The sequence below is a fragment of the Strix aluco genome, chromosome 17, assembly GCF_031877795.1.
Source record: "Strix aluco isolate bStrAlu1 chromosome 17, bStrAlu1.hap1, whole genome shotgun sequence".
In the NCBI taxonomy this organism is placed as follows: domain Eukaryota; kingdom Metazoa; phylum Chordata; class Aves; order Strigiformes; family Strigidae; genus Strix; species Strix aluco.
The window spans coordinates 1,160,983-1,175,172 of NC_133947.1; the positions used below are offsets into that span (position 1 = coordinate 1,160,983).

Genomic DNA, 14,190 nt, shown 5'->3' on the forward strand with positions numbered 1-14,190 from the left:
CATGGGCCACCCTGCGACGGGGCCCTGCAGCCCTTGCGGCAACGCGCAGCTCTTGGGGCCAGACAGGAAGGAGACGTCACCGCCGCGGAGCGTAACTCAAACCAGATGGGGCTGCGCTGGCTTCCAGGCCCGCAGGGTGGTCACCGACAGGAACCGGTCAAAGGCTGCCGGCAGGAAGCGGCTGGGGGGGGACGCCCGCGGCGGGAGCCGGCGGCCGGACTGGGCAGCCTTAACTGCTTCAGGGCCAGCTGGAGGGGCACCGGCCCCCCCCACCAGCCCTTGTCTGGGCATCCCACCCCACTTGGGTGGATGCTGAACCCATGAGGACAGCTCTGAGCGATCATCCATCCATCCATCCATCCATCCATCCATCCATCCATCCATCCATCCCTCCCTCCCTCCCTCCCTCCCTGTTCCCCCAGCACCCTGGGGTGCTCAGACCCAGGGGTGCAGAGACCAAAACCCCCCTGGGACACTCCCCACTGTCCCCATCCCCAGCACAGCCAGGGCCCCTCTCTGTCCCCTCCACCCTGGGGACAAGACACGGTTTCCCGTCCCCCCCCTCCTCGTTGATCTGCAGCCCTCAGCCTGCGGCCGCGCAGCTCACACAGGTGGGAGCAGCGGCCAGGGGAGGGGGCTGGGAGCAGCTCCCCCAGCCCCCCCAGGGAAGCAGGGCAGGCGTGGGCTGCGGGCAGACCTGTACATTTATTTACAAGGCGTCGAGAGCTGGGCAGGACTCAGGCACTGGGGAGGGTCCCGCAAGCCGTGTCCCAGGGTGGGGGGGATGAGCCCGAAACCCCCTCACCAGCTGCAGCCGTGGGGTTGGGGGGCTGGTGCCTCCCCCCAGCTCTCCCCAGGGATTTTCCAGCAGGCGCAGAGGGCACAGGTGGCCCCGGAGCAAACACACAGCCCTCGCGTTTTTGAGAGGAGGTGCTCAGCCAGGGTGAAAGCCAAAGCTGGAGGTCAGGGGGAGCCCCCCACCAGCCCCCCCATCCCCTCCCGCAGTGGGCAAGGCTTGAAGCTGCAAATCCCGGGGGATGCCCATCCATGGGCAGCACCAAGGGGTGCAGGCAGAGGGGATGGAGGGTTGGGGCGAGGCAGAGGAGCGGGGGCAACACTCGCCTCCCCCAGCCCGTCCAGTCCCGGGGAGCCCCCACACACACGGGGAGGGGGGAGCTGGCGGCCGCAGCCACCGCCCGGCAGTTCCTGTGTGTTGGTGGTCGGGGCGGGAAGGATGCTCGCAGGAGCGGGGGAGCGCGGCCCAGCTGCTCTGCATTAGGCCGCCTCGCTCATCTTGATCTGGCGGGGACGGGTGAAGCAGAGGTTGTGTTTTTTTCCCCCCGCTGGCAGAGCTGAAGGGCAGGGAGGGCAGGAGGAACACAAAGCCTCCTTCTTCCCTCGCTGGCTCCCAGCTGAGGACGCTGCTGGAAGCGTGTTCGCCGCTTCCTCCCTTCCTGTGCGAGCGGCAGCTCAGGGCCAGCTCCGCTCCCGCACGCCCGGCCGGCCAGGGAGGAGGCGTTCGGCCCCAGCTCCGGTGCCAAAGCGCCAGGGCGAGGGGCCGTGCCTGCCCTCCGGCAGCCCCATGCCAAGCTGCGGTGCGGGGAAGGGAGGGCAGGTGGCTCGGGGTCCAGCGCCCGCGAAGGCAGGGCAGGGCTGCAGCATTTACAGGCAGAGTGCGGGGGTCTTGGGGGCTGAGGTTGCAGCAAGCGCGTGGGGCCGCCCAGGCAGCCGGGCTCACACCTGGCTCAAACTGGGCTCAAACTGGGCTCAAACCAGGCCGGCCTTTCTCCTCCGAGGCCATGGGAAGGAAGCGTGAGTGGAGCAGAGAGGCTGCGGGTCGGGCATCGCGCAGCCGGCTGGGGTGTGATTGGAAACCACCACTCAGGAGCGGCCTCGTGCTCCGAGGAAATCCAGACGGGAGCGTTGGCTCAATGGGAATGGGGGGGGGGGGGGCTGGAGCCCCCGAGGGTGCTGCCAGCGTCCCTGGCACAGCGATGCCGCCCGCGCTGGGCAGAGCAGCTCCGCAGCCGCTGGGTGCCGGGGCAGCCCCGGGGGTCGCAGCAGAGCAGGACCCGCAGCGGCACAGGGCACGGAGCGGCGGGGCAGCAGCACGGGCAGGGAGGGGGCTGCACAGCTCCAGCCCCTGGCCCCCGTGGTGGGAAGCGAGAACCCCAGCGAGGTCCTGCTGCCGTCCCAAAGCAAGACCGAGGTGGGACCCTCTCAAGCGGTTCCTCTCTGGCCTCGACTCACACACGGCTCAGGCTCCCCCCGGGAGCCGCCGCTCAGACGCCCAGCGCCGTCAGCGACCCCGAACTGGTGATCTTCTTGAAGCGGTTGGCGGCACACACCCCGATGAAGTTTTTCTGTAAAGGGGGTGAAGAGGAGAGATGCTCATCCTGCCGTGAGGGCTGCAGCTCCAGAGGCTGAGCCAGACCCTGCTCCTGGGGCTGGGAGGGAGCTGGACTGGGGAGGGGGCAGCCCCCCGGGGCACCCGTTCAGCCAGGCTGTGCGGGAGGGCAGCGCAGGGCTGATGCTGGGGATCATCTGTCCTGACACTACTCCTGCCCCTCAAAAGTGCTCCTGGGATCAGCTCAGGGGAGACTACCACCATGCTTGATGGGGGTCCCACCTTGGGGGCACCCACGCAAGGACCCCGGTGTGGGGGAGCCCTTCCTCCAGGCTCAGGGGTCCTTGTGTCCCGACTGCCAGCAGCAGCACAGTGAGACAGAACCACTCTCCGTGTGCCAGCTGCCATCTGCCAGGACAGGCAGAGGCTGGCAGCCCCCCCCAGACGGCCTTGACCCTCCTCCCCGCACCAGTCCCCCGCACCTTCCAGCGCCGCCGCATGACGTATTTCTTGAGCAGCACCTGGGACTTGAGCCGGCGGTTGCAGCGCTTGGCCTTCTCTGCCAGGTTGTTGAGCCAGGGATGCTGCAGGCACTGGCCGGCGCTCATCCGGGCGCTGGGGGCAAGAGGAGCCCCCGTCACCCCTGCTCGAGCCCCTCTCCCCCAGCCACCCCCTTCTCCAGCCACCCAAGAGCCCCAAAACCCCAGAAAGCTGCAGGGGAGGAACCAGCCAGAGGGGATGTGCCCAGGGACTGGTGGGGCTGGGCAGGACCCCGCTCCATCCAGCACATCCTGCTCGGGGCAGGTGACCCCGGAGGGATGTGGGGCTCTGCTGGGGACAGCCAGGCTCCTCCAGTAGAGGAATTCAGGGCACGCAGCTCTGGGGGTGCCCACCCCAGGGCCCCCATGGCCACTGCCGGCCTCACACCTCTTCTCCTTGATGATGAGGTTTGAGACAAAGTCCTTGGCCTCGTCGGAGACGCTCTCAAAGGTCTCCTCGTCGAAGTACCAGTTGGCAGCCAGGACGTTGTTGAGGGTCTCGGTGTCGTTGTCACCCAAGAAGGGGGAGAGGCCGCTGAGCCTGGGGGTGCAGGGCGGTGAGGACATGGGTGTCCTTGGGCTGCAGCACCTCCCAAATCCCCTGGAACGGAGCCGATCTGGCCAGGGCTGCCCCAGGGAGCAAGGCAGGGTGGCCACTGGCACCGTGTCATGCTCCTGCCCACAGATGTGGGCACAGACACTCCCCAGCCCCACTCCTGCCCCCCAGCCCCACTGCCCAGCACCCTCCACCAGCCCACCAAGCTCCCAGGTGCCTGGGGCATGTTTACAGCTTGGGGATGGCTCCGTGCCCAGGGGAGCTCTGTCCCAGCAGCCCCGCACAGCCCCGACGTACAGCATGTAGGTGATGACGCCCATACTCCACATGTCCGTGGAGTAGGAGACCTGCTCGTAGTTGACCACCTCGGGGGAGAGGAATTCGGGGGTGCCAAAGTTCACCTTCAGCTTCTCCTGGGGGTTGTACCTGCAGGCAAGGTGGGGGGTGAGTCTGCAAGAGGGTGACAGGCTGCTCCCCCAAACTACTGCCCCCCTCCCAGCAGACGCTTCCCTCCCCAGCCCTCCTGTGCCAGCCAGGGAGAGCTGGGACCAGCGGCCGTGGCCAAAGCCACAGCCCAGAGCAAGTCCTGGGGCTCCCAGCACCCCAAGGGCACATGAGGCCGAAGGGTGGGAGGGGGACGGGGAGGAGGGATGGAGCCAAGAGGGGATGACATCACCTTCGAGCCAGCCCAAAGTCGATGATCTTCACCATGTGCCCGGTGGCAGCGACACAGAGGATGTTCTCGGGCTGTGGGGACAGGGACACCGTTCCCCACTGCCCAGAAGGGACACCCCCCCACTTGCGGGTCTGGCAGCCCGCGGGTCCTGTGGCTGACCCACATCGGGGCGATCCCAACTTGCTGATCGCCCCCCTCCCACACTGACCGGTGTCAGTTGACCCCTGCCACCACCCCCTGGCCCCTGCCATCACCCCCTGGCCCCTGCCATCACTCCTCGGTCCCTGCCATCACCCCCCGGCCCTGCACCTTGAGGTCAAGGTGGAGGACGCGCATGTGGTGCATGAAGCGGATGCCCTCGCAGATCTGCCGGACGAACACCATGCAGTCCACCTCCGTCAGGTGATAGTCGTCGTCGATGATCCTCTCGAAGAGCTCACCCCCCTCCACGCTGCGTGGAGACCGGCCGCGGCGTCACCCAGGGCTCCCTGCCCCGTGCCACCCTCCCGCAGAACCCCCCCACCTGCCCCGGGCACACCCTGGGGTTCAACATCCCCCCCCCAAGGGAGACACGGGGAGGGGGTTACCCCAAGACACCCCAGCTCCCCTGAAACAGCTCCAGCGCAGTCCCAGCCTCCCTGGAGCAAGTGGACAGGGGGAAAAGTTGCTGCGTGGGAAGGACCTGGGTCATCTCCACCCTCAAGGCAGTCACGACGGGAGGAGATGCTGCCCCGGCCAGGCAGAGCCCAAAGCTGCCTCCGTGCCTGGTGTGAGATGAGGGGGTGCCCAAGAGGGGACGGGCGAGGTGGGGGACGTCCCCTGGGGCCAACCCCTTCTACCTGGCGAGGGGCTGGAGGTGCCCCTCACCCTGGCACTCACAACTCCATGAAGAGGATGATCTCCCGGGGCGTCTCGATGGCGTCGTAGAGCTGGATGAGGTTGCGGTGGTTCAGCTGGTTCATCACGTCGATCTCCAGCAGCACCATCTCCTGCGGAACGAGCCCCACGGCAGCGCAGGGTGTCAGCCCCAGCCGAGCCACCGGCGCGGGGCAGGGACACACCGGCCATGACGCTGCCACTTTGTTGGTGGCACCGCGGCCAGGAGGACCCCCCCCCCGCCAGCCCCGGTCAGACCTTCTCCTTGGCACCCTGCTTCCGGATCACTTTGGCCGCCAGCTTGAGCCCCGTCTGCTTCTCCGTGCACGTGTGGACTTCGCCGAACTTGCCCCTGGGGAGGGACAGGGGAAGAGATGCCAATGCCATCGGCCATCTGGGCTGCTGGGGACCCCCACATTGCTCTGGGGTGCTGCCCACCACACCCATCCTGCCCGGGGCACCAACCCACCACGGCCAGAGAAGCCCCATCGTCCCAGCAGCGTTGCCCGAGGCTGGGTGGTAGCTCAGGGCAGTGCTGGGGGGAAGCTGGGCACCCCAGGGCCCCTCCTTACCCCCCCAGGATCTCCTTGGAGCTGAGGTTGAACTGGGAGCTGACACTGGCAGAGTGCAGGGTGACGATGCGGTGCGCGAAGGGTGCTGGCGGCGGGGGGACATCGTCTGCCCGGAGAGGAGGGCTGGGGTGAGAAAGGGAGCTGCCTGGCCGGGACACCCCACCGCTGGGCACCCCGGGGGACCCCGGGCTGGAAGCGCGCCCCAGTGCAGGGTGAAGGCAGGCACCCAGCAGTGCAGCCCAGCCAAGCCTGTGAGTGCAGGATGCGGCCAGGTACTGAGTGCCTGGCTGCAAATTGGGGTCTCCTGGCTGAAAATCAGGGACCCCTGGCTGAAAATTGGAGTTGCCTGGCTGGAAATCTGGGTCTCCTGGCTGCAATTTGGGGTCCCTGGCTGAAAACCAGGGTCCCCTGGCTGCCTGCTGCACTGGGGGATGCCACATCCCCTGATGGGTCCCTCACCACAGCCCCCAGCGTCACCCTGCTGTGTGGCAACTACCCCTCGTGTCACACTTGCCCTCTCCAGGCCATGCTACTGCGTGTCCCCCTCTCTGGGCCACCCCCACGTCCTACTCACCCCCCCAGGATGGACCCCACACCCGATGCACCCCCAATGCACCCAGTCCTGGGCCACCCCCCCGGCTCGGTGCAGCCCCAGCCCTGCCACCCCTGCAAGGACAGCGGTGCAGGACACAGGGACACGCTGTCCCCTGCCACCAGCCAGGCGGTGGCTGTCACTCCCCGGGCTCCTCTTCCTCCCAGGCCACCCCGGCCGCAGGGATCATGCCAGGCTGTGGCCGGAGCAGCCCGGGGAGGGGACGCGACGCATTTAGCCCTGTTTACAGTGAAACAGGAGCTCGAAGGCCACCGAACAGGCGACGAGCCAAGAGCACGAACCGGCCACAGGCAGGGCCGTGGGGGACCCCGGGCTGCCGCCCCGCAGAGGGTCCTGGGGTGGGGGACAAGGCAGGCAGCTCCCAGCCTTACCCAGTATCTCGAAAGGGTCTTCCTTCCCAAAATCGGGGGTGAGGTAGGGGCTGGGGGGTGGCTCTGCCTCCGTCAAGGACTGTTGCCCCCCAGGGCCAGGCTGCCCTGCGGCACTGGGCAATGTCCTCTCCTGCGGGGTGCCAGGGCTCCCCGCGGGACTGGGGGACTCCGGGAGCTGCAGGACCCCCAGGGCTGGCGGGGCAGGGCCAGGCTCTGTCAGACCCTCCCTGGGCTCCGCTGCCGTGGGCTCCTCCGGTATCGCCTCCATCGCCACCTCCGCCCAGGGCTGCTCCCCCCTGGAAGCAGGAGCAGGAGGTGAGCCAAGCCCCGGCAGCAGCCCCTCGCGCCCACCTCTGCCCGGAGGGACCCCGAGCTCCTCGGGGAGCAGCGAGGGGAGGGGACCCCATCCCAGGGGGGTGCGGGTACCTCTGGCAGGTGGCCGGGCAGCTCAGGCTCTGCAGCAGAGCCGGGCGTGGGGGCTCGGGGCCCCTCGGCTGCTGCTGCTTGTCCCTCTCCTCCGCCTTTGCCGCCTTCTCCCCTTCACCCCGAGCCTTCGCAGCAGCCGTGGCCGCTGCCTCCGTGGGCTCTGAGCCCCCAGGCCCAGCCTCTGCTGCAGCTGGGGGGGGTTCCACCTTGGCAGCTTTCTTCCCCCCATCCTGAGCCTTTACAGCCCCCGGGACCTTCTCCTTTGCAGTTGCTGGGACCTTCTCCTTCACGGGCTCTTCTTTGCCTCCACCCTCAGCCTTTGGTGCCGCTGTGGTTTTTTCCACCTTTGCAGCTTTCTTCCCTCCATCCTGCACCTTTGCAGCAGCTGGGGCTTTCTCCTTTGCAGGCTCCTCTTTACTTCTATCTTGAGGCTTCTTTGCAGCCGGGGATTTCTCTGCCTTTGTTGCTTTTGCCTTCTCTCCATCCTCAGCCTTGGCAGCATCTGGGGCCTTCTCCTTTGCGGGAGCTGCAGCTTTCTCCTTCACAGGCTCCTCTTTGCCTCCATCTTGAGCCTTTTTTGCAGCTGAGGCTTTTTCTGCCTTTGCCACTTTATTCTCTCCATCCTGAGCCTTTACAGTAGCTGGAGCCTTCTCCTTTGCAGCAGCTGGAGCCTTCTCCTTCACAGGCTTTTTATCAGCCGGGGTTTTCTCTGCTGCTTTTGCTTTCTCTCCATCCTGACCCTTGGCAGCACCTGGAGCCTTCTCCTTTGCGGGAGCTGCATCTTTCTCCTTTGCCGGCTCCTCTTTGCCTCCATCTTGAGCCTTTTTTGCAGCTGAGGCTTTTTCTGCCTTTGCCACTTTATTCTCTCCATCCTGAGCCTTTGCAGCTGCTGGAGCCTTCTCCTTCACAGGCTTTTTATCCGTTGGGGTTTTCTCTGCTGTCACAGCTTTCTTCCCTCCATCCTGAGCCTTTGCAGCAGTTGTGGTTTTCTCCTTTGCAGGATCTTTGCCTCCATCCTGAGCCTGTGCTGCAGCCAAGGCTGTCTTCTCCGTGGGCTTTGCTTTCCCACCACGCTCAGCCTCTAACCCCCCCAGGGCTTGCTCCTTCCCAGGCTCATCCTTTCCTCCACCCTGGGCCTTGGAGGCAGCAGGTGCCTTCCCCTCCACAGGCGCTGCTTTCCCCGCTTTGGGCTCTCCTGCAAGTGGAGTTTTCTCCTTCCCAGGCTCATCCTTCCCTCCACCCTGGGACTTGGCAGCAGCCGGCACCTTCTCCGCGGACGCCACCTGCCCTCCGTCATGCCGCGCAGCCGAAGCCGCCTTCGCTCCGTCCTGGGGCTCTGGAGTGGCCGGGGTCATCTCCCCCACCGCCTCTGCCTTCCCTCCTCCGGCCTCTTCCGCCGGCTTCTCCCTGCCAGGCCCTGCCTGCCCTCCATCCTGCACCTCGGTGGCAGCCGGCACCGTTCCGCCTCGGGGCTGGGCAGCCTGGGGGGCTGCAGGGGCTGCGCTGCCCTCTGCGTCAGGGGGGGCCGTGCCTCCAGCCCCCCCAGCGCCCGGCACGCTGCCCGCCCCACCGCCCTGCTCCATGGGGACTCTCCGGGCAGGAGGCAGCTGCCTGCGGCGCTCCCGGTTTGGCGAGGCTCCTGCGGGAGAGAAGGCAGAAGCTGAGGGGTCCCCAGAGCCGACACCCCACAGAGGGGCACGGTGGGACGCGGGCAGCAGCTCTCTGCTCCTGCAGAAGAGGGACAAGCTGCTGCCACCCGGCTGGGAGCCGTGTCCCCACAGCCCGGCCGGTGGCACCCAGCCGGGGGCCCCACGTGGCCACCGGTCCCTTGCACCATCGCATTGTGCCCCGGTATCTGCTTGGCGGTGACGGATCGATGGCCCGACGCCGGCACCTGTCGCTGCCACGGGGCCTCCGGCAGCAAACAGCCGCCCGGCGCGGCCGAGGTGCCAATTTAAGGCCACGTCTCCCCATGGTGGGGCAGGAGACGGCGGCTCCGGCCCCGGGCCGGCGGGGTGGGGATCAGGCGAGGTGAGCATCCCCGGCACGGCCCCGCCGCTGCCCACCCCGAACCGCGCGGGCAGAACCCCGTCTGCTCAGGGACCACACGGACCCCCGACCCGAGCCGTCCCCACCGAGGGGACCTGTTGGTGGCTCCGTACCTGGGGGGGTGGCCAGCACGAGCTGCCACCCCATCCCCTCCAGCCCAGCGCCGTTCCCCAAATCCCCTCTCTGCCCCGGACTCCGGTGCTGCCATCTCCCCTCATCCTGTCCCAAAACACCCCCCCCACCCTGCACAGCCTGTGCAGCCGTCCAGAGGCTGGGACATCCCAGTCCTGGAATAAAAACCTACCAGCGACCATCCCAGTAACACAGGCGTCACTTGCTGGTCCTACTGGGACAGGAGCTATAAGCAGTTGGTTCCCAGCCAAGCAGTCCCACATCCCACAGCCCAGCATGGGGAGCCCGTGGGGACGGGGACGTTTCTCCCGGGGCTGGGGGCTCTGCGCTCCCCAGGACCCCCCACTGCCATCACCGAGCGGGTGGCCACGGGGAACCCCCGGCCCCTTTACCTGTGTGCGGGTGCAGAGGGCGGTCAGGAGGGCAGCATCCACACTGTGGCAGCGCCCGGAGGGAGCAGCCTCTTCTATCCCGGGTGTAACGGAGCCGGATTAGTGCGGGCAGAGGAGGATCCCTTACAGCAGCGGGAGCCGTCCCGCTTCGCCTTTCCCAGCACCTGTCGCTGCTGGAGCCCGTTCAAAGGACACAACACTCTTCCCTGTCCCCCGCGGGCTGGGGACGCGCAGACATGGTGCAGGGGATGGGGACAGCACAGCAGGGAGGGATGGCACCGGCCACAGCAGCGCCCCAAAAACTTCCCACAGCGGAGGCCTGGCCGAGCTGGGCACAGTCCAAGTGGCCAAGTGCTTCGAAGGCGCCCACAGGTGACCCAAGGCAGTCACTAGCCACCCCATGGGGATGGTGGCCAGGAGCAGCCAGTGACAGTGCCAGCCTGGTGCCAGCAGCTCAGAAGGACCCTGCGCTCCATGAGGACAACGTGGCACCCGAGGGCACAGGCACTGGTCCCCAAAGCAGAACTGGTGGCTGCTGGGGATGGGGGACTGGCCAGCAACTGGAGCCTCCGCCAGGAACCAGTTGAAAGATTCATTTCCTGCAAAATGAAGTGTTTTGGGGATCCGGGAGGAAAACAAAGGATCTGGGGGCTCCCAGAGGGGTCAGGCTGTGCATGGGTGCTGCACCCCAAGGCAGGGCCTGAGGGACTGTGTGGGGTGAACCCAGGCATGGAAAACCGCTGGGAAAAGGGGGAGCGTGGGCTGCAGAGGCCACGAGTGGAGCTGGACGAGGGCCTGGTCCCACGGGGTCCTGAAGCCGATGGCTTCCCAAGGGCTACGCCAGGTTTCCGCCTGGTTCCCCCACCCAGCAGAGCCTCATTTGCTTTAAATCTTTGAACCTTAAGGTGAGGAAAGCCTTGCTCACCAAGGGCGTGCAGACAGCTCGGGTTGCTGCTGGGGGCGGGGGGGCTGCAGGAGGAACCCCCGGTAACTGGACCCAGCCCTCCCTGGCCAGCACTGCCAGGCAAAGGCACTCCAATAATACCAACTATTAAAAACCCAGAACATCCATTTATCATGTCAGGGCAGCAGAAACACCAGCGCAGTGTGGAGGAGGAAGGACTCGGCCCCTTGCCTGCAGCTGGTGCTGCTTTGAGGGGGGACTGGAGAGGCTGCAGCTCCATGACAGGAGACAAAGCAGCAAGAGCAGCTTGTGGCAAGAGAAAAAGAGATGGCAGAGGCTGCTGGGGGTCAGGGAGCTGCCCTGAAGTTGCCCCAGGCATCCTCCTGGCCCCTCTGCCCATTGCTCCTCACTACCCCAGTGGGGTGTGGGCAGGAAGACCCTGCTCCCCCCACCGGGGCTCTGCCAGCAGCTGGGGGGGACGGGGCAGCAGCACAGACCCTGAGCTCACAGACCCTGAGCCCGGCTGCTGCCGCCTGGGACTCAACAAGTGGCCAAGCCAAGGCCACCAGTGGCCCAAGAGGATGTACCCTGGCCAGGCAGGGGAAGGGACGGTGCTGCTCCACGTTGCCAAATCCCAGCTCCCAGTGAGCCACCAGCTTCTGTGCACCATGGGCTGGGGTCAGGCTTTGCCTGAGGAGCTGCGTGGTTCACACGAGGCCTCGAGAGCAAGCCAGGATGAGGACACGGCCACCCCTAGCCCAGAGGTGCTGCTGTCCTGCCTGCTCTGGCTTTGGGCAGCTCCTGGGGGAACACAAAGGCCCGAGGCATCACGCAGGAGCGAGCAGGCAGCAGGATGGGACTGCAGCCCTCCTCGCTGCTGCAGAGGAGACCGTGAGTGAGCAGTGCAAGGGGAGAAATAAAACATCCGCCCAGAGCCCTTCCCCTGCAGTGGGCAGCAGCCAAGACTGAGGCCAGTACAAGGCTCACCCATGGGAGAGATGCTGCTCTGGCCTCAGGTGGCGGCTGGGAGCAGGGGAGGGAGCTGGTGCTGCCACGGCTCACAGCCCCCACGCAGGGTTTAACCTAAGGAGAAAGGAAAACACGCAGCTGGAGCTGCCTCCTCCAGAGCCTGGTTAGTCCCGACAGCAAAACTGGCAGCTCCTCAGCAGCTGGGCAGTGGCAGAAGCATCTCGGGCACCCACCACCACCTCAGTGAAGGAGTTTTGTTGGGCCAGGGGCTCCTGAGCAGACACTGGGCTCTCCCACTCCGGCCCTCACAGCGAGCCCAGCTCCGTGCTGGAGAGCCGCCCTCTCCCCGAGGCAGGACCTGGACTGGGATGAGAACCAAGAGGGATCATGCAGGAGTGGGCACATGGCTCCAACCGGCAGCGTCGATGCAGTCGTGCACGTGCAGAGGTTGAAGCATCACCAACATCCACAGCCCTCAGGGACCGTGGCAGCCGCGCCACCCGTTCCCAGCACGGCCACCGCTCCATGGCAAGCAAGAGTCCCCCTGACTCGGCCTCCCCAGGGCACGCCAGCAGGAATAACTGGCGAGATGTCGTGCCTCGGGCAGCAGGGACTCTGCCCACCGACTGTCATCACCAACATACAGTTTGGAATTGCCTCTCCCCTCCACCGGCCAAGGGCTGCCAGGCGGCTGGAGGCCACCAATGTCACTTTAGGCACACGCTGCCACCGCTCCGCCAGCCCCAGCTGGAAGGAGCCCATCCGCTCACCAGGCAGGGAAGCAGGAGCCCACACACCCCAGGGGTGCCCTGCAGGCTCCTCGGAGCGGTTGGGGCAGTGGAAGCTGGGATAAAATTCCCCAAGGAGAGCAGGAGGACCTGTCTGGAAGGCGGCCAGCCTTCCCGGGGCGCTGACAATCTCACACACTCCCTGGGAGCCAGGGCTGGTGTCCAGGTGTGAAGCCTTGGGACAAGGCGAGGAAGCAAAGCTCAGAGCAGGCACTGCGGGGCTGGGGAGCCAGGGAAAGGGTTCTCCAAAGGCTGGGGCGGGGGGGGAAGGATGAGCATCCAAGGTCTGACATCATTACAAGACAAAATTCATTTGTGGGCAAAGGGAAACAAGCTGAAAACAGGCCCCTCGCAAGAAAGATTTGTAGTATTGAAGGGCAATAGCTGCTGCACACCAGGATTTTGGCTGCCTTGATCCAAAAACCCACACCCCAGGGAGCAGCGCGGTGCTCCAGGTCTCTGCAGAGCACGGAAGCAAACCAACCACCACCAAGCTTTCTCAGGCTGAGGGGTTGGTTTTTTTTTTTTTTTTTTCTCCTCCCCATTCAGGAACTTAAGCCAGAGTCCACGTTGGCTGCAGCTGGAAAACAGCCTGTCCTGGAGATATCTGGCACAGGCTCAAGCACGCCTGTTCCCTAGCTACACGGTTGTCACAACTTCAGCAGCACACTTTAACCTTTATGCTTTTCACGGGTAAGGCCGGCTCTCTGCGCAGCCCAGCCCTGCCCGTTCTCCAGGAAACCCTACACCCCGTCTAAATCGAGTGGCAGGGCAGGCGAGAACAACCTCCCCGCCTGAATCCTGGCCCTGCCGCTGCGCCACAAGCCAGCCAGCCTGCCCGGCCCAGCCAGGACCAACCCAGGCACGTGGCAGCAGCTCAACTGCTTCCATCAGCACCCAGGACTTCCCCAGATGAGCTGCCATCGTGCCGTGACTGGTCCCATCGAGGTGATGGGGAAAGACAAGGAAAAAAAAAGTCCCAACATCATCAAAAGAGCTTCCAGAGCTACGCGGCAGCTCGAGGACAGCAAGGTGGCTGCTAGCAGTGACACCAGGGAGCAGGATGGGGAGCGCCGGGACCTGCCCACACACAGGTTGTCCTCACCAGCTTCGTGCCAGGCAGCCGACAAGGTATCCCAGCAGAGAGGAAGTGAGAACCAAAGCCGTGGCTTTGAGCATCATAAGAATCTCATTCACCAACTAATAGATCTTGCAATTCTCAGCTACCCTTCAAGATAAAAGTCCAGGAAAACATTGGCTGCCTTTTAGTTCCAGCTCTAGTCCGAGTTCAGCAAATTACTTTGGTGACAACTCATCTAGAAAAGCCTCAGAGGAAGCTTTTGTACCCAGCTCCAGCTCTCCCTGGTCACCCCCCTCCCTCCAGCCCTGCCTGCTCTCAAGGCACGCTCAGAAAGGTGGTGAGTTTTGAGTTCCTGAACACAAGAATGTTCCCACAAAATCCACACAGCAAGAATATAGATTTTTACATCAGTTTGTCAACCTACCCCAACTGTGAAGGCATGTGCTGAAAACAGCCCTTGGTTAAATCCCGGCCTCCTGCTCCAGGCCTGTAACTTTATTCTCCCACTTCCACTCTACTGGAACTGGGGAAGAAAAAAAAATAATAAAAAAAATAAAAATCACCTGCTTGTTTCCCTGGTGAAGCCTTAGCTGAAGCCCCATTCAGCTCCTCCAGGACACCCATCTCACACATTTTCTACCCTAGAGCAGATTTTCCAGCATATCACCCCTTTCCTAACAAAGAGGGCAGGTTACACCAACCACCCCCCCCCACCCCCGCCCCCCGAGAACATGCTGCAGGACTCCAGAGCTCTGCCGAACACCGACACCCTCGTGGGGCACGGCAGCCCCAGGCTCCCTTTCACTGAGTTTGCAGCATATGAGGAAGAGAAGGGGCCGTGTTTGTGGGAAGAGGTAATATCTTTTATTAGAGCCCATGATACCGCTGGGAAAAAAACT

The 14,190-nt window shown here is 64.8% G+C and overlaps 1 protein-coding gene across 1 annotated transcript; it reads right to left on the reverse strand.

The window, feature by feature from the left end:
- Nucleotides 1-686: 686 nt before the first annotated feature.
- Nucleotides 687-8,559, reverse strand: MYLK2 (myosin light chain kinase 2). The gene is made up of 12 exons (XM_074843143.1): nucleotides 7,873-8,559; nucleotides 6,977-7,623; nucleotides 6,551-6,846; nucleotides 5,567-5,672; nucleotides 5,253-5,346; nucleotides 4,998-5,107; nucleotides 4,428-4,569; nucleotides 4,119-4,189; nucleotides 3,740-3,868; nucleotides 3,275-3,427; nucleotides 2,830-2,962; nucleotides 687-2,363 (listed from the first exon to the last, which is right to left on the reverse strand). The coding sequence occupies exons 1-12, from the start codon at nucleotides 8,557-8,559 to the stop codon at nucleotides 2,283-2,285; spliced, it is 2,649 nt and encodes an 882-aa protein (XP_074699244.1). The 3' UTR covers nucleotides 687-2,282.
- Nucleotides 8,560-14,190: the final 5,631 nt, after the last annotated feature.